Here is a 25,451-nt window from a genome sequence, read left to right on the forward strand (position 1 = left end):
ACAGCCACATCTAACTCCCTCTTGAATATATCTAACGAACTGGCCTCAACAACTTTCTGCGGTCGAGAATTCCACAGGTTCACAATTCTCTGAGTGAAGAAGTTTCTCCTCATCTCGGTCCTAAATTACTTACTCCTTTCCTGAGACTGTAACCCCTGGTTCTGGACTTCCCCAACATCGGGAACATTCTTCCTGCATCTAACTTGTCCAATCCCGTCAGAATGTTATATATTTCTATGAGATCCCCTCTCATCCTTCTAAATTCCAGTGAATATAAGCCTAGTCGATTCAGTCTTCATATGTCAGTCCTGCCATCCCAGGAATCAGTCTGGTGAACCTTCGCTGCACTCTTTCAACAGCAAGAATGTCCTTTGTTTTAATGTGCTATGTTTTAAAGAGGAGAGCTGGAGAGTTTTAGGGAGGCCATTCCTGAGCTGAGGGTTCAGGCAACTGAAGGGACGGCCGCCATTGGTGGAGCGATGGAAACCGAGGATGCACAAGAGGCCAGGCAAGTGGAAGATGAGCACACAGCACACAAATCCATGTTAAATTAGATTTATTTTACAGTTGCATTTGGGAAATCAGACAAGGCCAACAGAAGCATTCCCGCGCCACTATATATTTTTTTAATTTAACTTTGTCCTTCACGGTCCGTTTGCTCTGCAGTTCACGGCTTGCTAACTAGAGACTCCAGTGCCTTTGCCACTTGCTCGGCGTTCAAATTATCCAACGGTAAACTTCTCTCTCTTCCAAACTCTGAAACAAGAGGGAAATAAAGGAAAACAGGCAGCACAAGCAGATTAATAATGCTCCGTCTCATTTACTGCAGAGTTCAGTCTCCAGTCAAGTGTCGTGCCTGGGGAAAATAAAAATAACATGACAGATTTTGCCTTGGCTTGTGCTTTCCCTCCTCCCCCCCAGTCGAGGGGGGAGGAGGGAGAGATGGAAAAAGAACATATTTCTATAGCCTCAAGATGCTCAAAGCGCTTTGCAGCCAATGAAGTATCTTAAAAACAATACACTTCAAATGTAGGAAACATGACAAGGACTTTGCGCACAGCAAGCTCCCACAAACAGCAATGTGATAATGACCAGATAATCAGGTCAGTGGAGTGGTGGTTATGTTACTGGGCTAGTAATCCAGAGGCCTGGACAAATGATTTGGGGGCATGAGTTCAAATCCCACCATCGGAGCTGGGGAATTTAAATTCAGAGGGCGACAAAGGAGAACAGGGCGACTACATTCGACATCACAGGAAAGCAGAGAAGTGAGTTTTTCTCTCTTTTCTTGCTTTAAATTAAGGGCCTTAAATTAGGGGTCAGGATTAAAAACAATCTAATTAATTAAATACATTATAGATGGTAGGGCAGGCAATGTGTCACTGCTGCAACATGTGGGAACTGGTGGACACCATAAAGGTCCACGACGACCACATAAAAACAGAGAAATTTACAGCGCAGGAGGCCATCCAGCCCATCATGTCCGCTCCGGCCGGCAAAAAGCCACACGGCCCTTGGTCAGCAGCCCTAAAGGTTACATATGAACAGTGACGGAAAGGCAAAGAGCACCCAGCCCAACCAGTCCGCCTCACACAACTGCGACACCCCTTATACTGAAACATTCTACATTCCACCCCAACCGGAGCCATGTGATCTCCTGGGAGAGGCAAAAACCAGATAAACACCCATGCCAATTTAGGGAGAAAAAATCTGGGAAAATTCCTCTCCAACCCATCCAGGTGATCGAAATTAGTCCAGAAGATCACCCTGGCCTTATTCGATTCCCTACAGTACTTACCATTATATCTGCGTCGTCCAACAAAAGGTCATCCAGTCTAATCCCAATTACCAGCTCTAGGTCCATAACCCTGCAGGTTACGGCACTTTAAGTGCCCATCCAACCATCTCTTAAAAGTGGTGAGGGTTTCTGCATCCACCACTCTTCCAGGCAGCGAGTTCCAGATCCCCACAACCCTCTGCGTAAAGAAGCCCCCCCTCAAATCCCCTCTAAACCTTCCACCAACCACCTTAAAACTATGCCCCCTTGTAATTGACCCCTCCACCAAGGGAAATAGACCCTTACTATCCACTATGTCAGGCCCCTCAATATTTTGTACACCCCAATGAGGTTTCCTCTCAACCTCCTCTGTTCCAATGAGAACAAACCCAGCTGATTCAATCTGTTCTCATAGCTAAGATTCCCCATTTCAGGCAGCATCCTAGTAAATCTCCTCTTCACCCTCTCTAATGCAATCACGTCCTTCCTATAATACAGCGACCAGAGCTGCATGCAATATTCTAGCTGTGGCCTAACCAAAGTATTATACAATTTAAGCATAACCTCCCTGCTCTTATATTCTATACCTCGGCCAATGAAGGCAAGCATTCCGTATACCTTCTGAGCCACCTAGCCTGCTACTTTCAGGGATCTGTGGACAAGCACTCCAAGGTCCCTTTGTGGCCGACCGCTTAATGTGTATACCCTTTCCTTATTAGCCCTCCCAAAGTGCATCACCTCACACTTCTCTGAATTAAATTCCATTTGCCACTGCTCTACCCACCTGACCAGTAGATTGATATCCTCCCACAGCCCACGACTTTCCTCTTCATTATCAACCACACAGCCAATTTTAGTGTCGTCTGCAAACTTCTTAATCATACTTCCTATATTCAAATCTAAATCGTTGATATATACCACAAAAAGCAAAGGGCCCAGTACTGAGCCCTGCAGAACCCCACTGGAAACATCCTTCCAGTCACAAAAACATCCATCAATCATTACCTTGGCTTCCTACCTCCAAGCCAATTTTGGATACAACTTGCCCTGGATCCCATGGGCTTTAACCTTCATGACCAGTCAACCATGTGGGACCCGAACAAAACCTTTGCTAAAGTCCATATATACTACATCGTACGCACTACCCTCATCGAACCTCTTGGTTACCTCCTCAAAAAATTCAATCAGGTTAGTCAAACATGATCTTCCCTTTACAGATCTGTGCTGACGGTCCTTAATTAATTCTTGCCTTTGTAGCACATCTGCCTGCAGCAAGTGTCTGCAGCTCGAGGCACTTCGGCTCCGCATTAATGAGCTGGAATCCGAGCTGCAGACACTTCGACACATCAGGGAGGAAGAGTTACCTGGACGTCCCGATCCAGGAGCTAGTCACACCAATTAGAGTAATTAATTCAAATTCGTTGCGTGGTCAGGGACAGGAGGGTGTGACTACAAATGAGGAAGGTATGGAGACTCAGGATGGAGGAGCCTCAGCCCTTGCTCGTGTCCCGCAGTTTCGAGACTCTTACTCTCTGTGTGGACGAGAGCAGGGAGGATGAGCAAACTGACCACATCACCGTGGTACAGGGGGCCATTCAAGTGAGAGGAGTAAAAGGAACCATAGTGGTAGGAGACAGTATAGTTAGGGGGACAGATACCGTTCTCTGCAGCCGAGAGCGTGAATCCCGAAGGCTATATTGCCTACCCGGTGCCAAGGTTAAAGACATCTCCTCTGGGCTGCAGAGGAACTTGGGAGTGGGAGGGGGAAGATCCAGTTGTCGTGGTCCACTGACATAGGTAGGACAAAGAGAGCGGTTCTGCTGAGGGATTATGAGCAGCTACGGGCCAAATTAAAAAGCAAAACCACAAAGGTAATAAGCCACGAGCAAATTTGCATAGGGTAAATAAGATCAGAGAGTTAAACACACGGCTCAAAGACTGGTGTGGGAGACATGGGTTTTGGTTCGTGGGTCACTGACACCAGTACTGGGGTAAGAGGGAGCTGTTCTGTTCGGACTGCTCCACTTAGATCGTGCTGGGACTAGGGTCCTGGTGAATCGAATAACTAGGGCTGTAGAGAGGGCTTTAAACTAAATAGTCGTGGGGAGGGTTCAACTGAGCGAAAATTTTAAAAGTCAAAAAATAAGGCGGCAATAGAACAGGATAGCACTGGGGGAATTGAAAACCAAAGCGTGCCAGCGAGAGACAGAATGTACAAACATAAAAGTGTATCAGAAAGTGGGGTCAAAGCAGGAAAAAAATGGTTAAAAAAAAAAAATTTAAAAGCTCTTTATCTGAATGCACGCAGCATTCATAACAAAATAGATGAGTTGACGGCACAAAGAGATACAAATGGTGATGAGCTGATAGCCATTCCAGAGACATGGTTGCAAGGTGACCAAGGCTTGGAACTAAATATTCAGTTTTATTTGACAATTACGAAGGACAGACAGAAAGGAAAAGGAGGTGGGGTAGCTCTGTTAATAAAGGATGAGATCATTGTGTTAGTGAGAAATGATACTGGCTCAGAAGATCAAGATGTTCAATCAGTTTGGGTGGAGATAAGGAATAATAAAGGGAAAAAGTCACTGGTGGGCATAGTCTATAGGCCCCCTAACAGTAGCTACACTGTTGGACGGAGTATAAATCAAGAAATAATGGAGGCTTATAAAAAAGGAACAGCAATAATCATGGGCGATTTTAATCTTCATATTGATTGGACAAATCAAATTGGCCAGAGTAGCCTTGAGGAAGAGTTCGTAGAGTGTATCCGGGATAGTTTCCTTGAACAGTACGTTGCGGAACCAACCAACGAGCAGGCTATCTTAGATCTGGTACTGTGTAATGAGACAGGATTAATAAACAATCTCCCAGTAAAGGATCCCCGAGGAATGAGTGACCATAACATGGTTTAATTTCAAATTCAGTTGGAGGGTGAGAAAGTTGGATCTCAAACCAGTAATAAGACTATAAAGGTATGAGGCAGAGTTGGCTAAAGTGGACGGGGAAAATAGATTAAAGTGTTGATGAGCAGTGGCAGACATTTAAGGAGCTATTTCATAACTCTCAACATAAATATATCCCAATGAGAAGGAAAGACTGTAAGAGAAGGGATAACCATCGTGGCTAACTACGGAAATAAGGGATGGTATCAAATTGAAAACAAGGGCATACAATGTGGTCAAGACTAGTGGGAGGCCAGAGGATTGGGAAACTTAAAAGCCAGCAAACAACGACTAAAAAAAAAAATGAGAAGGAAGATAGATTATGAAAGTAAATTAGCACAAAATATAAAAACAGAAAGTAAGAGTTTCTGCAGGTACATAAAAAGGAAAAGAGTGGCTAAAGTAAATGTTCGTCCCCCACAGGATGAGACTGGGGAATTAATAATGGGGAACAGGGAAATGGCAGAGACTTTGAACAAATATTTTGTATCAGTCTTCACAGTAGAAGACACTAAAAACATCCCAATAGTGGGTAATCAAGGGGCTATAGGGAGGGAGGAACTTAATACAATCACTATCACTAAAAAGAGGTAGTACTCAGTAAAATAATGGGACTAAAGGTGGACAAGTCCCCTGGACCTGATGGCTTACATCCTAGGGTCTTAAAAGAAGTGGCTGCAGAGATAGTGGATGCATTGGTTGTAATTTACCAAAATTCCCTGGATTCTGGGGAGGTCGCAGCAGATTGGAAAACGCAAATGTAACGCCCCTATTTAAAAAAAGGAGGCAGACAGAAAGCAGGAAACTATAGACCAGTTAGCCTAACATCTGTCACTGGGAAAATGCTGGAGTCCACTATTAAGGAATCAGTAGTAGGACATTTGGAAAAACATAATTCAATCAAGCAGAGTCAGCATGGTTTTATGAAAGGGAAATCATGTTTGATAAATCTGCTGCAGTTCTTTGAGGATGTAATGAGCAAGATGGATAAGGGGGACCAGTGGATGTGGTGTATTTGGATTTCCAGAAGGCATTCGATAAGGTGCCACATAAAAGGTTACTGCACAAGATAAAAGCTCACTGGGTTGGGAGTAATACATTAGCATGGAGAGAGGATTGGTTAACAAAACAGAGAGTTGGCATAAATGGGTAATTTTCCGGTTGGCAAGCAGTAAGTGGTGGCGTGCCATGGGGATCAGTGCTGGGGCCTCAACTATTTACCTCAATCTATGTTAATGACTTCGATGAAGGGACCGAGCGCAATTTGCTGATGATACAAAAATGCGGCAAACCTGCCCCACCCACCTTTCCCACAACGACTATCTGTCCCACCTGTGACTGGAACTGTTCAACTACCCAAGGACTCATTTTTAGAGTGGAAACAAGTCTTCCTCGATTCCGAGGGACTGCCTATGATAATGGGGTGGGAAAGCAAATTGTGAGGAGGACACATAGAAACATAGAAAATAGGTGCAGGAGTAGGCCATTCGGCCCTTTGAGCCTGCACCACCATTCAATAAGATCATTCACCTCAGTACCCCTTTCCTGCTTTCTCTCCATACCCCTTGATCCCTTTAGCAGTAAAGGCCATATCTAACTCCCTCTTGAATATATCCAACGAACTGGCATCAACAACTCTCTGTGGTAGGGAATTCCACAGGTTAACAACTCTCTGAGTGAAGAAGTTTCTCCTCATCTCAGTCCTAAATGGCTTACCCCTTATCCTTAGACTGTGACCCCTAGTTCTGGACTTCCCTAACATCGGGAACATTCTTCCTGCATCTAACCTGTCCAGTCCCGTCAGAATTTTGTACGTTTCTATGAGATCCCCTCTCATCCTTCTAAACTCCAGTGAATAAAGGCCCAGTCGATCCAGTCTCTCCTCATATGTCAGTCCTGCCATCCTGGGAATCAGTCTGGTGAACCTTGACTGCACTCCCTCAATAGCAAGAACGTCCTTCCTCAGATTAGGAGACCAAAATTGAACACAATATTCCAGGTGAGGCCTCACCAAGGCCCTGTACAATTGCAGTAAGACCTCCCTGCTCCTATACTCAAAACCCCTAGCTATGAAGGCCAACAAACCATTCTTCACCGCCTGCTGTACCTGTATGCCAACTTTCAATGACTGATGTACCATGCCACCCAGGTCTCGTTGCACCTCCCCTTTTCCTGATCAGCCGCCATTCAGATAATATTCTGCCTTCGTGTTTTTGCCCCCAAAGTGGATAACCTCACATTTATCCACATTATACTGCATCTGCCATGCATTTGCCCACTCACCTAACCTATCCAAGTCACCCTGCAGCCTTTTAGCGTCCTCCTCACAGCTCACACCGCCACCCAGCTCAGTGTCATCCGCAAACTTGGAGATATTACACTCAATTCCTTCATCTAAATCATTAATGTATATTGTAAATAGCTGGGGTCCCAGCACGGAGCCCTGCGGCACCCCACTTGTCGCTGCCTGCCATTCTGTAAAGGACCCGTTTATCCAGACTTTCTGCTTCCTGTCTGCCAACCAGTTCTCTATCCATGTCAGTACATTACCCACAATACCATATGCTTTAATTTTGCACACCAATCTCGTGTGTGGGACCTTGTCAAAAGCCTTTTGAAAGTCTAAATACACCACATCCACTGGTTCTCCCTTGTCCACCCTGCTAGTTACATCCTCAAAAAATTCTAGAAGATTTGTCAAGCATGATTTCCCTTTCATAAATCCATGCTGACTTGGATTGATTCTGTCACTGCTTTCCAAATGCGCTGCTATTTCATCTTTAATAATTGATTCCAACATTTTCCCCACTACCGATGTCAGGTTAACCGGTCTATAATTACCCGTTTTCTCTCTTCCTCCTTTTTTTAAAAAGTGGCGTTACATTAGCTATCCTCCAGTCCATAGGAACTGATCCAGAGTCGATAGACTGTTGGAAAATGATCACCAATGCATCCACTATTTCTAGGTCCACTTCCGTAAGTACTCTGTGATGCAGACTATCAGGCCCCAGGGATTTATCGGCCTTCAATCCCATCAATTTCCCGCCTAATAAGGATTTCCTTCAGTTCCTCCTTCTACTAGACCCTCGGTCCCCTAGTATTTCCGGAAGGTTATTTGTGTCTTCCTTCGTGAAGACAGAACCAAAGTATTTGTTCAACTGGTCTGCCATTTCTTTGATCCTCATTATAAATTCACCTGAATCTGACAGCAAGGGACCTATGTTTGTCTTCACTAATCTCTTTCTCTTCACATATCTATAGAAGCTTTTGCAGTCAGTTTTTATTTTCCCAGCAAGCTTCCTCTCATACTCTATTTTCCCCTTCCTAATTAAACCCTTTGTCCTCCTCTGCTGAATTCTAAATTTCTCCCAGTCCTCGTGTTTGCTGCTTTTTCTGGCCAATTTATATGCCTCTTCCTTGCATTTAACACTATCCTTAGTTTCCCTTGTTAGCCACGGTTGAGCCACCTTCCCCGTGTTATTTTTACTCCAGACAGGAATGTACAATTGTTGAAGTTCATCCATGTGATCTTTAAATGTTTGCCATTGCCTATCCACCGTCAACCTTTAAGTATCATTCGCCAGTCTATTCTAGTCAATTCACGTCTCATACCATCGAAGTTACCTTTCCTTAAGTTCAGAACCCTAGTCTCTGAATTAACTGTCACTCTCCATCTTAATAAAGAATTCTACCATATTATGGGCCTCGCACAAGATTGCTAATTAGTCCTTTCTCATTACACATCACCCAGTCTAGGATGGCCAGCCCTCTCGTTGGTTCTTCAACATATTGGTCTAGAAAACCATCCCTAATACAGTTCAGGAAATCCTTCTCCGCTGTATTGCTACCAGTTTGGTTAGCCCAATCTATATGCAGATTAAAGAAGGAGCGGCGAGAGATTGTGGAGGGATGATCAGGGCTCAGGGGAGGAGCGAGTTCAGGCCCGGGGCAGCACGGGCCAGCCCACACTGCGATATGTGCACGCACTAGGTCTGTGCAGCAGAGCAGTCTCCAGTCGTCTTGGTTAATCCTTGCCACCAAGCCCGTGTGGTGGCTGGTGTGCAACGGTCACCCCATGTTAAAAAAATCCACGCACAGGCATCTTCCACCTTTCAACATGTAGTTCAGGACCTGGAATATTAGGTCCTTCATTGAAGCACCTGTGAACTCATCGCTTTTTGGCCTGGAAGCAAGTCATCCTCGATACAAGGGACCGCCTATGATGAAGATGATGGATGAGCGGGTCTTGGTGCGAGTTAGGACACGGGCAGCCATGTTTTGGAGGATTTCAAGTTTACGTAGGGTAGAACATGGGAGGCCAGCCAGGAGTGCGTTGGAATAGTCAAGTCTAGAGGTAACAAAGGCATGGTCGGGGGATTACACAGCGGATGAGCTGAGGCAAGGGTGGAGACGGGCAATGTTAGAGGTGGAAGTAGGCAGACTTAGTTATGCTACGGATATGTGGTCGGAAGCTCAGTTCAGGGTCAAATATGTCGCCAAGGTTGCAAACAGTGTCGTTCAGCCTCAGACAGATGTTAGGGAGAGGCATAGAGTCAGTGGCTAGGGGATGGAGTTTGTGGTGGGGACCGAAAACAATGGCTTCGGTCTTCCCAAAATTTCTGCTTATTCACTGAATCCCACAATGTTATTTTTGAAAGAAATCATATCTAATTTGCATTGGGATGAATCAACACCTGCTGCTTCCACCATGCTGGGCTGGGTTTTCCGTTAATGCGTCTGGATCCGTCTCGATGTTTGTGATGATAGAAACATAGAAAATAGGTGCAGGAGTAGGCCATTCAGCCCTTCGAGCCTGCACCACCATTCAATAAGATCATGGCTGATCATGCATTTCAGTACCTTATTCCTGCTTTCTCTCTATACCCCTTGATCCCTTTAGCGGTGAGGGCCACATCTAACTCTAAATGAAGTGGAGGTCGGACAAGCAATGACAATTTAGAGACCGTCTGTAATTTGTGTTTTCCAGTTTGTTGATTTATTTTCTCTCCCACACAGAACAGGGCAGCGAGGAGCTTTCTGTAGTATTTGCACGTTTGCTTTTAATTAGGTTGGACCTTACATTGCCCCCAGCCCCCTAACCCGCTAAAGATTATTTACACCTTTACTGTTGCATTGCAGCTAAAAGCTGTACGGGACAAGACATTTTCCCCAAGCGGTTATTGGCAACACTTTAAACAGAATAATATGTCATAACAACAAGTATTTATATCACATCTTTAATGTAGTAAGACATCCCAAGGCGCTTCACAGGAGCGACTACCAAACAGAATTTGACACCAAACCACACAAGATGATGCTGGGACAAGTGACTAAAAGCTTGGTCAATGACGTCGGTTTTAAGGAGCATCTTAAAAAGGAGAGAGAGGTAGAGAGGTTTAGGGAAGGAACTGCAGAGCTTGGGACCTAAGCAGCTGAAGGCACGGCCGCCAATAATGAAGTAATTAAAATCAGGGATGCGTAAGAGGCCAGAGACGGAGAAAGATTACAAAGTGCTGCAGTACAGCGGGACCTGGTTGGCAGACAGGAAGCAGAGAGTCGGGATAAACGGGTCTTTTTCAGAATGGCAGGCAGTGACTAGTGGGGTGCTACAGGGTTCAGTGCTGGGACCCCAGCTATTTACAATATATATTAATGATTTAGACGAAGGAATTGAATGTAATATCTCCAAGTTTTCATATGCCACTAAACTGGGTGGCGGTGTGAGCTGTGAGGTGGATGCTAAGAGGCTGCAGGGGGACTTGGACAGATTAGGTGAATGGGCAAATGCATGACAGATGCAGTTTAATATGGATAAGTGTGAGGTTATCCACTTTGGTTGCAAAAACAGGAAGGTAGATTATCTGAATGGTGACAGATTAGGAAAAGGGGAGGTGCAACGAGACCTGGGTGGCATGGTACATCAGTCATTGAAGGTAGGCATGCAGGTACAGCAGGAAGTAAAAAAGGCAAATGGCATGTTGACATTCATAGCGAGGGGATTTGAGTAGAGGAGTAGGGAAGTCTTACTGCAGTTGTACAGGGCCTTGGTGAGACCACACCTTGAGTATTGTGTGCAGTTTTGGTCTCCTAATCTGAGGAAGGACATTCTTGCTATTGAGGACTGACATATGAAGAAAGACTGGATCGACTAAGCTTATATTCACTGGAATTTAGAAGAATGAGAGGGGATTTCATAGAAACATATAAAATTCTGACGGGACTGGACAGGTTAGATGCAGGAAGAATGTTCCCAATGTTGGGGAAGTCCAGAACTAGGGGTCACAGTCTAAGGATAAGGGGTAAGCCATTTAGGACCGAGATGAGGAGAAACTTCTTCACTCAGAGAATTGTGAACCTGTGGAATTCTCTACCAAAGAAAGTTGTTGAAGCCAGTCCGTTAGATATATTCAAAAGGGAGTTAGATGTGGCCCTTACGACTAAAGGGATCAAGGGGCATGGAGAGAAAGCAGGTATGGGGTACCGAAGTTGCATGATCAGCCATGATCATATTGAATGGTGGTGCAGGCTCGAAGGGCCGAATGGCCTACTCCTACACCTACTTTCTATGTTTCTATGACCTGGGGGTACTTGTGCATGAAACACAAAAGGATAGTATGCAGGTACAGCAAGTGATCAATGGAATCTTGGCCTTCATTGCAAAGGGGATGGAGTATAAAAGCAGGGAAGTCTTGCTACAGTTATACAGGCTATTGGTGAGGCCACACCTGGAATACTGTGTGCAGTTTTGGTTTCCATATTTAAGAAAGGATATACTTGCTGTGGAGGTAGTTCAGAGAAGGTTCACTCGGTTGATCCCGGGAATGAGGGGGTTGACTTATGAGGAACGGTTGAGTAGGTTGGGCCTCTACTCATTGGAATTCAGAAGAATGAGAGGTGAGCTTATCGAAATGTATAAGATTATGAGGGGGCTTGACAAGGTGGATGCAGAGAGGATGTTGCCACTGATGGGGGAGACTAGAACTAGAGGGCACGATCTTAGAATAAGGGGCCGCCCATTTAGAACTGAGATGAGGAGAAATTTCTTCTCTCAGAGAGTTGTAAATCTGTGGAATTCGCTGCCTCAGAGAGCTGTGGAAGATGGGACATTAAATAAGTTTAAGACAGAAATAGAGTTTCTTAAACGATAAGGTTATGGGGGAGTGGGCGGGGAAGTGGAGCTGAGTCCATGATCAGATCAGCCATGATCGTATTAAATGGCAAAGCAGGCTCGAGGGGCCTTGTGGCCGACTCCTGCTCCTATTTCTTATGTCTGGGAGAGTTGTAGGGCTGGAGGAGGACAGAGATAAGGAGGGGCCGAGGCTATAGAGGGATGAAACGGTGGGGGGGGGGGGGGGGGGGGTGACGGGGTGACAGGGGCTTCAGAGGGGGTGGCATCGTAGGCGGACAGGAGGTGGGGGGGGGGGGGGGGTGACAGCCATCAGAGGTGGGGGTGGGGGATGATAGAGGACATCGGAGGAAGTGCAAAATAAAATTACCGAGCCAGGACGAACATTCCTTCCATGTCTTGACAGGATCGTTTCTCAGCACCAGCAACAATTTTCATATTAAAGGTAAAACAAAAACATTTTTTAATTGTATAACTAAGTTTTAGACAGGAAAAGTACTTGTGCAGTGCTACAGGGCGGCCGTGGAATTTTGATAACATGAGGGGGGGCGGGCCTCAGAAGCGAAGGAAAGGTTAGAAGCCCTGGTCTAAGCCACATCACTCCGTTCTCCCGATTTAATGTGCTATTGGTGCTGTGACCCGAGTACATGCAGTTGGTTACTCACCGTATCGAGCCCACACTTTAGCCTGTATCCCAGAACATTCTCGGATCAGAATGGGAAAATCTGGATTCGCCTTCTTCAGCGTGACATAGTGCTGCTCGACAAAATCCCTGATTGAACCAAAACACCGACAATAACTCCACAGTTTTATAGAATCACAGAACGATGCAGAACTGGAGGCCATTCAGCCCGCCGTGCCTGTGCCTCTTTGAAAGAGCTGTCGAGTTAGTCCCACTCCCCCGCTCTCTCCCCATAGCCCTGTAAATTTCCCCCCACTTCAAGTATTTATTCAATTCCCTTTTGAAAGTTACTATTGAATCTGCTTCTACCTCCCATTAAGGTAGCGCGTTCAGATTGTAACAGCACGCTGCATAAATGTTTTCCTCACGTCGTCCCTGGTTCCTTTGCCAATTACCTTAAATATGTGACACCCTTCTGCCACTGGAAACAGTTTTTCCTTAGTTACTCTATCATAACCCTTATGTTGAAAATTCAATCAATAGCGATGGATAGACATGGATGAACTGCAGCACACCGGGTAACATCAGCACCATCAGCTTTTCAGTATTGCGCCTGCGAAAGTCTGCAATTTACCTCACCTATTTTATTGTTAATTCTCAGGATGTGGGTGTCGCTGGCAAGGCCGGCATTTATTGCCCATCCCCAGTTGCTCAGAGAAGGTGTGGTGCGGTGCCGGCGGACAGCTAATGTTGTACATTTGTTTAAAAAGGGAGAAAGGGATAGACTGAGTAATTACAGGCCAGTCAGCCTAACCTCAGTGGTGGGAAAATTAATGGAAAAAATTCTGAGGGACAGGCTAAATCTTCATTTGGAAAGACACGGATTAATCAAGGACAGTCAGCATGGATTTGTTAAGGGAAGGTCGGGTCTGACTAACTTGATTGAATTTTTCGAGGAGATAACCAGGAGGGTCAATGAGGGCAGTGCGTATGATGTAGTCTATATGGATTTTTGTAAAGCTTTTGATAAGGTCCCGCATGGCAGACTGGTCACGATCCAGTAAAAGCCCATGGGATCCAGGGCAAAGTGACAAGTTGGATCCAAAATTGGCTCAGTGGCAGGAAACAAAGGGTAATGGTTGATGGGTGTTTTTGTGTTTCCAGTGAGGTTCCGCAGGGCTCAGTGCTGGGTCCCTTGCTTTTTGTGGTATGTATCAATGACCTGGACTTGAATGTTGGGGGTATGATTAAGACGTTTGCAAATTAAACTAAAATAGACTGTGGTTGATAATAATGAAGAAGAAAGCTATAGATTGCAGGAAGATATCAATGTACTGGTCAGGTGGGCAGAACAGTGGCAAATGGAATTCAATCGGATAAGTGTGAGTTAATGCATTTGGGGAGGTCTAACAAGGCAAGGGAAGACACATTAAATGGTACAACACTGAAATGTGTAGAGGATAAAGGGACCTTGGAGTGCAGGTCCACAGATCCCTCAAGGTACAGGCCACGTAGATAAGATGGTTAAGAAGGCATATGGAAAGATGTGATTGCACTGGAAAGATGCAGAGGAGCTTTACAGGAATGTTGCCTGAACTGGAGAATTTTAGCTATGAGGAAAGATTGAAGGTGCTGGGTCTATTTTCTTTGGAACAGAGGAGGCTGAGAGGAGACCAGATTGAGGTGTATAAAATTATGAGGGGCCTGGATAGAGTGGATAAGAAGGACCTGTTTCCCTTGGCTAAGGGGTCAACAATCAGGGGGCATAGATTTAAAGTAATCGGTAGGAGGTATAGAGGAGATATGAGGGGAAATGTCTTCACCCAGAGGGTGGTGGGGGTCTGGAACTCACGGCCTGAAAGGGTGGTAGAGGCAGAAAGCCTCAACACATTTAAAAAGTACTTGGATGTGCACTCGAAGTGCCGTATCCTACAGGGCTACGGACCAAGAGCTGGAAAGTGGGATTCGGCTGGGTAGCTCTTGGTCGGCCGGCGTGGACACGATGGGCCGAAATGGCCTCCTTCCGTGCTGTAAATTTCTGTGATTCTATGACTCTAAGGTGGTGGTGGGCCTTCTCCTTGAAAGCTTTCTCGGCCAATTCAGAGAACAGTGAAGAATCAAACATTGGTGTGGGACTGGAATCACATATACTGGGTCAGAGTTCTTTTCCGAAAGCGACTTCAGTGAACCCGTTGGGTTTTTTTTTAAATGACAATCTGACAGCTTCATGGTCACTTTTACTGAGACCAACTTTTTTATTTCCAGCTTTTTTTTTTTAAAACTGAAAATTCTCAAACTGCGATGATGGGAGTTGTAATCACATACCCTGCATTACTAGTCCACTAACATAACCATTGCACTGCCATAGCCCACAAACCTTGGTGGTGCCCTGCACTGCAAACCGAGACCAATCATGGGCGTTACGCGAACAAAACGAGTTACTCAAAAATACAGCATTCCTTTAACTTATTTTTACAAAAGGTTTTAAAATACCAAAGGACTGCATTGTGCTAAAAAGTACATCACAATGTTGTCTTCTGAGACGATTATAAAGAATTTATATAGCCCCGTTAATGACCTCAGGACATCCCAAAGCTCTTTAGAGCCAATTAAGGCTTTTGATCTGTTGTAACGTTAGAAACCCGGAAGCCAATTTGTGCACTGCAAGATCTCACAGCAATGAGATAAATGACAAGATCAGCTATTTTAGGTCATGGCTGATGAATAAATATTGGCCTCGACTATTTACAATCTATATTAATGACTTGGATGAAGGGACCGAGTGTAATGTAGCCAAGTTTGCCGATGATACAAAGATGGGTGGGAAAGCAAGTTGTGAAGAGGACGCAAAGAATCTACAAAGGGATATAGGCAGGCTAAGTGAGTGGGCAAAAATTGTCAGATGGAGTATAATGTGGGAAAATGTGAGGTTATCCACTTTGGTAGGAAAAATAAAAAAGCAAATGATTATTTAAATGGGGAAGAGATTACAAAATGCTGCGGTACAGCGGTACAGAGGGACCTGGGAGTCCTTGTACATGAAACACAGAGATTACCATGCAGGTACAGCAAGTAATCAGGAAGGCAAATGGACTATTGGCCTTTATTGCAAGGGGGATAGAGTATAAAAGCAGAGAAGTCCTGCTACAACTGTACAGGGTATTGGTGAGGCCACACCTGGAGTGCTGCGTACAGTTTTGGTCTCCGTATTTAAGGAGGGATATACTTGCATTGCAGGCAGTTCAGAGGAGAAGGTTCACGAGGTTGATTGCTGAGATGAGGGCGTTGTCATATGAGTTGAGCAGGTTGGGCCTATACTCATTGCAGTTTAGAACAATGAGAGGTGATTTTACTGAAACATAAAGGCTTTTGATCTGTTGTAACGTTAGAAACCCAGAAGCCAATTTATGCACTGCAAAATCTCACAGCAATGAGATAAATGACAAGATCAGCTATTTTAGGCCAACATTCCATTTGACTTCCTGATTACTTGCTGTACCTGCATACTCACTTTTTGTGTTTCATGCACAAGGACCCCCAGGTCCCTCTGTACCGCAGCATGTTGTAATTGCTCCCCATTTAAATAATATTTTGCTTTTTTATTTTTCCTACCAAAGTGGATAACCTCACAAACAACCTTCTGGATATAAAAGTGGTCAGAGGGTCTAGTAAGGAGGAGGAACTGAGGGAAATCCTTATTAGTCGGGAAATTGTGTTGGGGAAATTGATGGAATGGAAGGCCGATAAATCCCCAGGGCCTGATGGACTGCATCCCAGAGTACTTAAGGAGGTGGCCTTGGAAATAGCGGATGCATTGACAGTCATTTTCCAACATTCCATTGACTCTGGATCAGTTCCTATCGAGTGGAATGTAGCCAATGTAACCCCACTTTTTAAAAAAGGAGGGAGAGAGAAAACAGGGAATTATAGACCGGTCAGCCTGACCTCAGTAGTGGGTAAAATGATGGAATCAATTATTAAGGATGTCATAGCAGTGCATTTGGAAAGAGGTGACATGATAGGTCCAAGTCAGCATGGATTTGTGAAAGGGAAATCATGCTTGACAAATCTTCTGGAATTTTTTGAGGATGTTTCCAGTAGAGTGGGCAAGGGAGAACCAGTTGATGTGGTATATTTGGACTTTCAGAAGGCTTTCGACAAGGTCCCACACAAGAGATTAATGTGCAAAGTTAAAGCACATGGGATTGGGGGTAGTGTGCTGACATGGATTGAGAACTGGTTGTCAGACAGGAAGCAAAGAGTAGGAGTAAATGGGTACTTTTCAGAATGGCAGGCAGTGACTAGTGGGGTACCGCAAGGTTCTGTGCTGGGGCCCCAGCTGTTTACATTGTACATTAATGATTTAGACGAGGGGATTAAATGTAGAATCTCCAAATTTGCGGATGACGCTAAGTTGGGTGGCAGTGTGAGCTGCGAGGAGGATGCTATGAGGCTGCAGAGTGACTTGGATGGGTTAGGTGAGTGGGCAAATGCATGGCAGATGAAGTATAATGTGGATAAATGTGAGGTTATCCACTTTGGTGGTAAAAACAGAGAGACAGACTATTATCTGAATGGTGACAGATTAGGAAAAGGGGAGGTACAACGAGACCTGGGTGTCATGGTACATCAGTCATTGAAGGTTGGCATGCAGGTACAGCAGGCGGTTAAGAAAGCAAATGGCATGTTTGCCTTCATAGCGAGGGGATTTGAGTACAGGGGCAGGGAGGTGTTGCTACAGTTGTACAGGGACTTGGTGAGACCACACCTGGAGTATTGTGTACAGTTTTGGTCTCCTAACTTGAGGAAGGACATTTTTGCTATTGAGGGAGTGCAGCGAAGGTTCACCAGACTGATTCCCGGGATGGCGGGACTGACATATCAAGAAAGACTGGATCAACTGGGCTTGTATTCACTGGAGTTCAGAAGAATGAGAGGGGATCTCATAGAAACGTTTAAAATTCTGACGGGTTTAGACAGGTTAGATGCAGGAAGAATGTTCCCAATGTTGGGGAAGTCCAGAACCAGGGGTCACAGTCTAAGGATAAGGGGTAAGCCATTTAGGACCGAGATGAGAAGAAACATCTTCACCCAGAGAGTGGTGAACCTGTGGAATTCTCTACCACAGAAAGTTGTTGAGGCCAATTCACTAAATATATTCAAAAAGGAGTTCGATGTAGTTCTTACTACTAGGGGAATCAAGGGGTATGGCGAGAAAGCAGGAATAGGGTACTGAAGTTGCATGTTCAGCCATGAACTCATTGAATGGCGGTGCAGGCTAGAAGGGCCGAATGGCCTACTCCTGCACCTATTTTTTTTGTTTTTATATAAGATTCTGAGGGGGAAGCTATAACAAGGGAGCATAGTCTCAGAATAAGGGGTCGCCCAGTTAAAACGGAGATGAGGAGGAATTTCTTCTCTCAGAGGGTCCTGAATCTTTGGAATTCCCTGCCCCAGAGAGCTGTGGAGGCTGGGTCATTGAATACATTTAAGGTGGAGTCAAGGGTTGTGCGGAGAGGCAGGGAAGTGGAGCTGAGGCCAAGATCAGATCAGCCGTGATCTTATTGAATGGTGGAGCAGGCTCGAGGGGCCAAATGGCTGACTCCTGCTCCTATTTCTTATTAGGACACCGGGGAGAAGTTCCCAGCTTTTCTTCGAAATAGTGCCATGGGATCTTTTACGTTCACCCGAGAGAGCAGACTTTAACGTCTCATCCGAATGACTGCCCCTCCGACAGTGCAGCACTCCCTCAGCACTGCACTGGAGTGTCAGCCTGGATTATGTACTCCAAGGCATGGAACGGAACGTGAACCCGAACCCGCAACCTTCTAACTCAGAGGGGAAGTGCCACCGACTGAGCTACGACTGACACCTGTGAGTATTTTAAGACTATCTTGCTGGAAGGCTACGCGCTGCCCAATCTTGTCCACCCTTTTCCCGTAGTAGGTTTAAACTTGCAAACAATTTATCCTTTCTGTAACTGGCAGAGCAGCTGACATCACGCCACTGCAGTATTACCTGCAAAGCTGTCACAAGAAAATATCAGACCAAAAGTGCATGGACAAAAACATTTGCTCAATCGCTTTTACCCTGTGCTCGCTGACCTACATTGGCTTCCTGTCACGCAACGCCTCGACTTCAAAATTCTCATCCTCGTTTTCAAATCCCTCCATGGCCTCGCCCCTCCCCATCTCTGTAACCTCCTTTAGCCTCACAACCCCCGAGATCTCTGCGCTCCTCTAATTCTGGCCTCTTGATCATCCCCAATTTCAATCGCTCCACCAAATGGCGGCCATGCCTTCAGCTGCCTGGGCCCCAAGCTCTGGAATTCCCTCCCAAAAGCTGTCCGCCTCTCTACCTTGTTTTCCTCCTTTAAGATGCTCTTCGACCAAGCTTTAGGTCGGTCTTCTTCCCTAATGGCTCCTTATGTGGCTCACGGTCCAATTTTCTTCGATAATGTTTCTGTGAAGTTCCTTGGGATGTTTTACTACATTAAAGACGCCATATAAATGCAAGTTGTTGTTGTTGCTGTGTTGGTTAAGTGCAGCATGTGGATCATTTATCCCAACAGCCAGTTTCTTACACTACATCTCTGCTTCTCGTCGTTCCTCTCTGGATCTCCCTTCTCTTCAGTCCCTCTTTCACAGACAGTCCTCCACACCGCCTATAGAACAGCCATGGCCCAACCAGAGCTGGCTCATAATTTCCCCAAGGAAGGCAGTGCAGCAAAACCGCAAGGTAGTAGGAATGGTTATTAAATTAGTACTGCCCACTTTAAACACGAGGAAAGAACATGGTAAAAGGTTACTTATAAATCAGAAATGAGTTGTAATAAGGGTAAAGTTATGGGAGAGATTACACAAATTTAGAGTTGGATTTCCTAGAATTTAGAAAGTTAAGGGGCGATTTGATCAAAGTTTTCAGGATATTAAGGGGAACAGAGAGGGTAGATAGAGAGAAACTATTCCCTCTGGTTGGAGAGTCTAGGACCTGGGGGCATAGTTTTAAAATTAGAACCAGACCTTTCAGGAGTGAAATTAGGAAACACTTCTACACACAAAGGGTGGTAGAGGTTTGGAACTCTCTTCCACAAATGGCAATTGGTGTTAGATCAATTGTTAATTTAAAAAGATTCATAGTTTTTTGTTAACCAAAAGTATTAAGGGATATGGGCCAACGGCAGGTATATGGAGTTAGGTCACAGATCAGCCATGATCTCATTGAATGGCAGATTAGGCTCGAAGGGCTGAATGGCCTCCTCTTGTTCCTATATCCTATGTTCCTATAAATTCATGACCTTAAGTTATGTGCATCAGCTTGGTTCTGAATCTCTGGATTATCTTACAACAGTGACTACACTTCAAAAGTACTTCATTGGCTGTAAAGCGCTTTGGGACGTCCAGTGGTTGTGAAAGACACCATATAAATGCAAGTTCTTTCTAAGCCTATCACACCAGAACTAGAGCTGATAATCTTGGCTGAAACTCCAGTGCTACACTGCGGAGATGCCACACTTCAAATTATACATTAACCGGAGGCTCCATCTGCCTGTTCCGGTGGACATAAAACCTCCAACATAAGAGCTGGCAGTTCAGTCAATGTCCGATCAACATACCTCCCTCAACCAATCCCTCAAGGAATGAGATTAACTGATCGTTTGAGGGTCATTGCTGGTATAGAATGGCTGCTGTGTTTGTCTATGTAACAATTACAGCACTTCAAAAATAATTCCTCGTGTGAAGCACTTTGAGAAATGTTGATAAAATGTGATATGACTCTATCTAAATCATTTTTTTTTCAAAAACAAGTTAACTTGATTCCATCTCTTCTACCGCAATTTAGACAATACGAATGGGCATATATATATATATTTATAGAGCACCATATCACATTTGCAAAAATCCCAAAATGCGTCAAAAGGAACCAGTTACTTTTGAAGTGTAGTCACTGTGTAGTCACCTGGAATACTGCGCGCAGTTTTGGTTTCCATATTTACGAAAGGATATACTTGCTTTGGAGGCAGTTCAGAGAAGGTTCACTCGGTTGATCCAGAGATGAGGGGGTTGACTTATGAGGAAAGGTTGAGTAGTTTGGGCCTCTACTCATTGGAATTCAGAAGAACGAGAGGTGATCTCATCGAAACGTATAAGATTATGAGGGGGCTTGACAAGGTGGATGCAGAGAGAATGTTTCCACTGATGGGGAGGACTAGAACTAGAGGGCATGATCTTAGAATAAGGGGCCGCCTGTTTAAAACAGAGATGAGGAGGAATTTCTTCTCTCAGAGGGTTGTAAATCTGTGGAATTCGCTGCCTGAGAGAGCTGTGGAAGCTGGGACATTGAATAAATTTAAGACAGAAATAGACAGTTTCTTGAGCGATAAGGGGATAGGGGGTTATGGGGAGCGGGCAGGGAAGTGGAGCTGAGTCCATGATCTGATCAGATCAGCCATGATCTTACTGAATGGTGGAGCAGACTCGAGGGGCTGTATAGCCTACTCCTGCTCCTATTTCTTATGTTCTTATGTTATACAATCTTACAGCACAGGAGGAGGCCATTCGGCCCATCGTGCCTGTGCCAACTCTGTGAAAGAGCGATCCAACTCCCCCGCTCTTTCCCCAAAGCCCTGCAAATGTTTGCTTTTCAAGCATATATCCAATTCTCTTTTGAAAGTTCCTACTGAATCTGCTCCCACTGCCCTTTCAGGCAGTGCATTCCAGAACACAACAGTTGTTATATAGCCAATTGCAGCAGCCAATTTACAGACAGCAAGATCCCACAACCAGAATACAAATGAATGATCAGTTAATCTGTTTTTGATGCTGTTGTTTGAGGGATGCACATTGGTCAGGACACCTGGAGAGCTCCCCGCTCTTCTTTGAAGTAGTGCCACAGGATCTTTTCTGTCCACCTTAGCATCCCATCCATAAGACAACATCCCCGGCAATGCAGCACTCACTTGGTGCTGCATCATGGTTGCTTCACACACGGGCTGTGAGCTTTTACAGCCCTTATCTACATGGGTGCTGAGGATTTAGATAACCCTGGGAACCTTAAAATGACCTCCCACAAACCTCTACGACTTCACACCCCTCACCCAATCCCCATTCACCCAAACCTTCACCTTAACACGATAACCCCACCGCTTCAGCCAAATCCCTTCACAAGACTTTCCCTCTTTATCCCAACTTCCCGACCCTAACCTACACTCACTCCCGCCCTTTAAAATCCCTCGTCCTTCACTCAGAGCACCTCACCATTCCCCAGTCATCAAGATTCACAGCGCGGCCCTGGACAACGTGGACCACTTCCCATATCTCGGGAGCCACCTATCAGTAAGAGCAGGTATTGACGCCGAGATCCAACACCGTCTCCAGCGCGCCATTGCAGCCTTCGGCCACCTGAGGAAAAGCGTGTTTGAAGACCAGGCCCTCAAAACTGTTACCAAACTCATGGTCTACAGGGCCGTAATAATACCCGCCCTCCTGTATGGCTCAGAGACGTGGACCACATACAGTAAACACCTCAAGTTGCTGGAGAAATACCACCAGCGATGTCTCCACAAGATCCTACAAATCCCCTGGGAGGACAGACGCACCAACGTTAGCGTCCTCGTCCAGGCCAACATCCCCAGCATTGAAGCACCGACCACACTTGATCAGCTCCGCTGGGCAGGCCACATTGTCCACATGCAGACACGAGATTCCCAAAGCAAGCGTTCTACGCAGAACTCATCCACGGCAAACGAGCCTAAGGTGGGCAGCGGAAACAATACAAGGACACCCTCAAAGCCTCCCAGATAAATTGCGACATCCCCACTGACACCTGGAAGTCGCTGACCAAAGACCGCCCTAAGTGGAGGAAGTGCATGCGGGAGGGCGCTGAGCTCGAGTCTCGTCACCGAGAGCATGCAGAAATCAAGCGCAGGCAGCGGAAGGAGCGTGCGGCAAACCAGTCCCACCCACCCCTTCACTCAACGACTATCTGTCCCACCTGTGACAGGGACTGTGGTTCTCGTATTGGACTGTTCAGCCACCTAAGATCTCATTTTAAGAGTGAAAGCAAGTCTTCCTCGATTGCAAGGGACTGCCTATGATGATGAGAATGGCTGCTGTGTTTGTCTATGTAACAATTACTGCACTTCAAAAATAATTCCTCATGTGAAGCAATTTGAGAAATGTTGATAAAATGTGATCGGGCTCTATCTAAATCACCTTTTTTTTCAAAAACAAGTTATGATGTTGTACAAGACAGCAGTTAACTTGACTCCATTTCTTTTACCGCGATCTGAACAATACGAATGGGCATATATATTTATACAGCACCATATCACATTTGCAAGACATCCCAAAGTGCGTCAAAAGGAACCGGTTACTTTTGAAGTGTAGTCACTGTTATACAATCTTACAGCACAAGAGGAGGTCATTCGGCCCATCGTGCCTGTGACGACTCTGTGAAAGAACAATCCAACTCCCCCGCTCTTTCCCCAAAACCCTGCAAATATTTGCTTTTCAAGCATGTATCCAATTCTCTTTTGAAAGTTCCTATTGAATCTGCTCCCACCGCACTTTCAGGCAGTGCATTCCAGAACACAACAGTTGTTATATAGCCAATTGCAGCAGCCAATTTACAGACAGCAAGATCCCACAACCAGAATACAAGATGAATGATCAGTTAATCTGTTTTTGGTGCTGTTGTTTGAGGGATGAACATTGGTCAGGACACCTGGCGAGCTCCCCGCTCTTAGAAACATAGAAAATAGGCGGAGGAGTAGGCCATTCAGCCCTTCGATCCTGCACCACCATTCAATATGATCATGGCTGATCATTCACCTCAGTACCCCTTTCCTGCTTTCTCTCCATACCCCTTGATTCCTTTAGCCATAAGGGCCATATCTAACTCCCTCTTGAATATATCCAATCAATTGGCATCAACAACTCTCTGCGGTAGGGAACTCCACAGGTTAACAACTCTCTGAGTGAAGAAGTTTCTCCTCATCTCAGTCCTAAATGGCCTGCCCCTTATCCTTAGACTATGTCCCCTGGTTCTGGACTTCCCCAACATCGGGAACGTTCTTCCTGCATCTAACGTGTCCAGTCCCATCAGAATTTTATATGTTTCTATGAGATCCCCTCTCATCTTTCTAAACTCCAGTGAGTACAGGCCCAGTAGATCCAGTCTCTCCTCATATGTCAGTCCTGCTGGCCCAGGAATCAGTCTGGTGAACCTTCGCTGCACTCCCTCAATAGCAAGAACGTCCTTCCTCAGATTAGGAGACCAAAACTGAACACAATATTCCAGGTGAGGCCTCATTCTTTGAAGTAGTGCCATAGTATCTTTTCTATCCACCTTAGCATCCCATCCATAAGACAACATCTTCGGCAATGCAGCACTCACTTGGTGCTGCACCATGGTTGCTTCACACACGGGCTGTTAGCACCCGTGTGGATAAGGGCTGTAAAAGCTGTTGATTTAGATAACCCTGGGAACCTTAAAATGACCTTTCACACCCCTCTACGACTTCACACCCCTCACCCAACCCTTATTCATCCTAACCTTCGCCGTTACACGATAACCCCACCGCTTAAGCCAAGTCCCTTCACAAGACTTTCCCTCTTCATCCCACCCTCCCTACCCTCACCCCAACCCCTCCCTTGCAAACCCCTCAACCTTCACTCAGAGAGCCCCTCGCCCTTCCCCCAATTCCCTAACCCTTCACCCCCCCCTCGCCCTTCACACCCGACGACCCCCCTCGGCCTTCACACCCGACGACCCCCCTCGCTCTTCACCCCGACGACCCCCCTCGCCCTTCACCCTTCACCCCGACGACCCCCCTCACCCTTCACCCCGACGACCCTAACCATTCACACCCGACGACCCCCTTCACCCCGACGACCCCCCTCACCCCGACGACCCCCCTCACCCCGACGACCCCCCTCGCCCTTCATCCCGAGACCCTAACCATTCACCCCCGACGACCCCCCCTCGCCCTTCACCCCGATGACTCCCCTCGCCCTTCACCCCGACGACTCCCCTCGCCCTTCACCCCGACGACCCCCCTCGCCCTTCACCCCGACGACCCCCCTCGCCCTTCACCCCGACGACCCTAACCATTCACACCCGACGACCCCCTTCACCCCGACGACCCCCCTCACCCCGACGACCCCCCTCGCCCTTCATCCCGAGACCCTAACCATTCACCCCCGACGACCCCCCCCTCGCCCTTCACCCCGATGACTCCCCTCGCCCTTCACCCCGACGACTCCCCTCGCCCTTCACCCCGAGACCCTAACCATTCAACGACGACCCCCCCTTGCCCTTCACCCCGACGATTCCCCTCGCCCTTCACCCCGACGACCCCCCTCACCCTGAGACCCTAACCATTCACCGACGACCCTCGCCCTTCACACCACATCGCCCCCAATACCTCTGACCCTTCACCCCAGGTGCCTGTGTGTGTGTGTGGGTGGGTGGGTGGGTGGGAAGCCCTGAGGTAGTCCGCCCTTCACTGGGACTGCCGCCCTTGGGACCGCTGCCCCCGGCAGTGCCCTCCCCGGTCGTTTCCCCCGCCCGCGCTGTCACCCACCTGGCCCCCTGGCTGGCCGCTGAGCTCTGGCACAGGTGGATCCGTACCTCCCGCAGCCTCTGGCTCAGTTTGGAGCCCAGCCCTCTCACCACAGCAGCCGCCGCCGCCGCCATCTTACCCCAGCTCTGCCACCTCGCCCCGCCCCCACCAATCACAACTGGCCGCCTCGTGATGGACTACGGGCACCGGCCAATCAGCGGCGAGGCGACCCGCCCACCACCCAATGGCGGGGGAGATGAAGAATGATTAACGTGGCAGCGGACCAATCGCCAAGGGGAACGGCGACGGCGCAATCACCAATCGGAGCTGTGGAAGGACGGGATGATTGATGTGAAGCCTGACCAATTGTAATTGAGATATTGGAAGGAGCCAGACCAATGGGAGCAGTTGGAGGG

The 25,451-nt window shown here is 46.6% G+C and overlaps 1 protein-coding gene across 1 annotated transcript; it reads right to left on the minus strand.

Moving 5' to 3' along the window:
• Positions 1 to 539: 539 nt before the first annotated feature.
• On the minus strand, positions 540 to 25,190 carry ndufa2 (NADH:ubiquinone oxidoreductase subunit A2). The gene is made up of 3 exons (XM_070877163.1): positions 25,057 to 25,190; positions 12,514 to 12,620; positions 540 to 756 (listed from the first exon to the last, which is right to left on the minus strand). The coding sequence occupies exons 1-3, from the start codon at positions 25,167 to 25,169 to the stop codon at positions 668 to 670; spliced, it is 309 nt and encodes a 102-aa protein (XP_070733264.1). The 5' UTR covers positions 25,170 to 25,190; the 3' UTR covers positions 540 to 667.
• Between the last annotated feature and the right edge of the window lie 261 nt (positions 25,191 to 25,451).

This window comes from Pristiophorus japonicus, chromosome 4 (genome assembly GCF_044704955.1).
Source record: "Pristiophorus japonicus isolate sPriJap1 chromosome 4, sPriJap1.hap1, whole genome shotgun sequence".
NCBI classification, from domain to species: Eukaryota; Metazoa; Chordata; class Chondrichthyes; family Pristiophoridae; genus Pristiophorus; species Pristiophorus japonicus.

Bases quoted from the DNA above. Each gene is read 5' to 3' on its own strand.
- ndufa2 (XM_070877163.1), bottom strand. From the start codon at position 25,169: ATGGCGGCGGCGGCGGCTGCTGTGGTGAGAGGGCTGGGCTCCAAACTG. The intron at 12,621-25,056 runs GTGGGTGACAGC...TGGTTCAATCAG, and splicing joins GCGGCCAGCCAGGGGGCCAG to GGATTTTGTCGAGCAGCACT. The intron at 757-12,513 runs GTGAGTAACCAA...CTCTTGTTTCAG, and splicing joins TAAAGTGTGGGCTCGATACG to AGTTTGGAAGAGAGAGAAGT.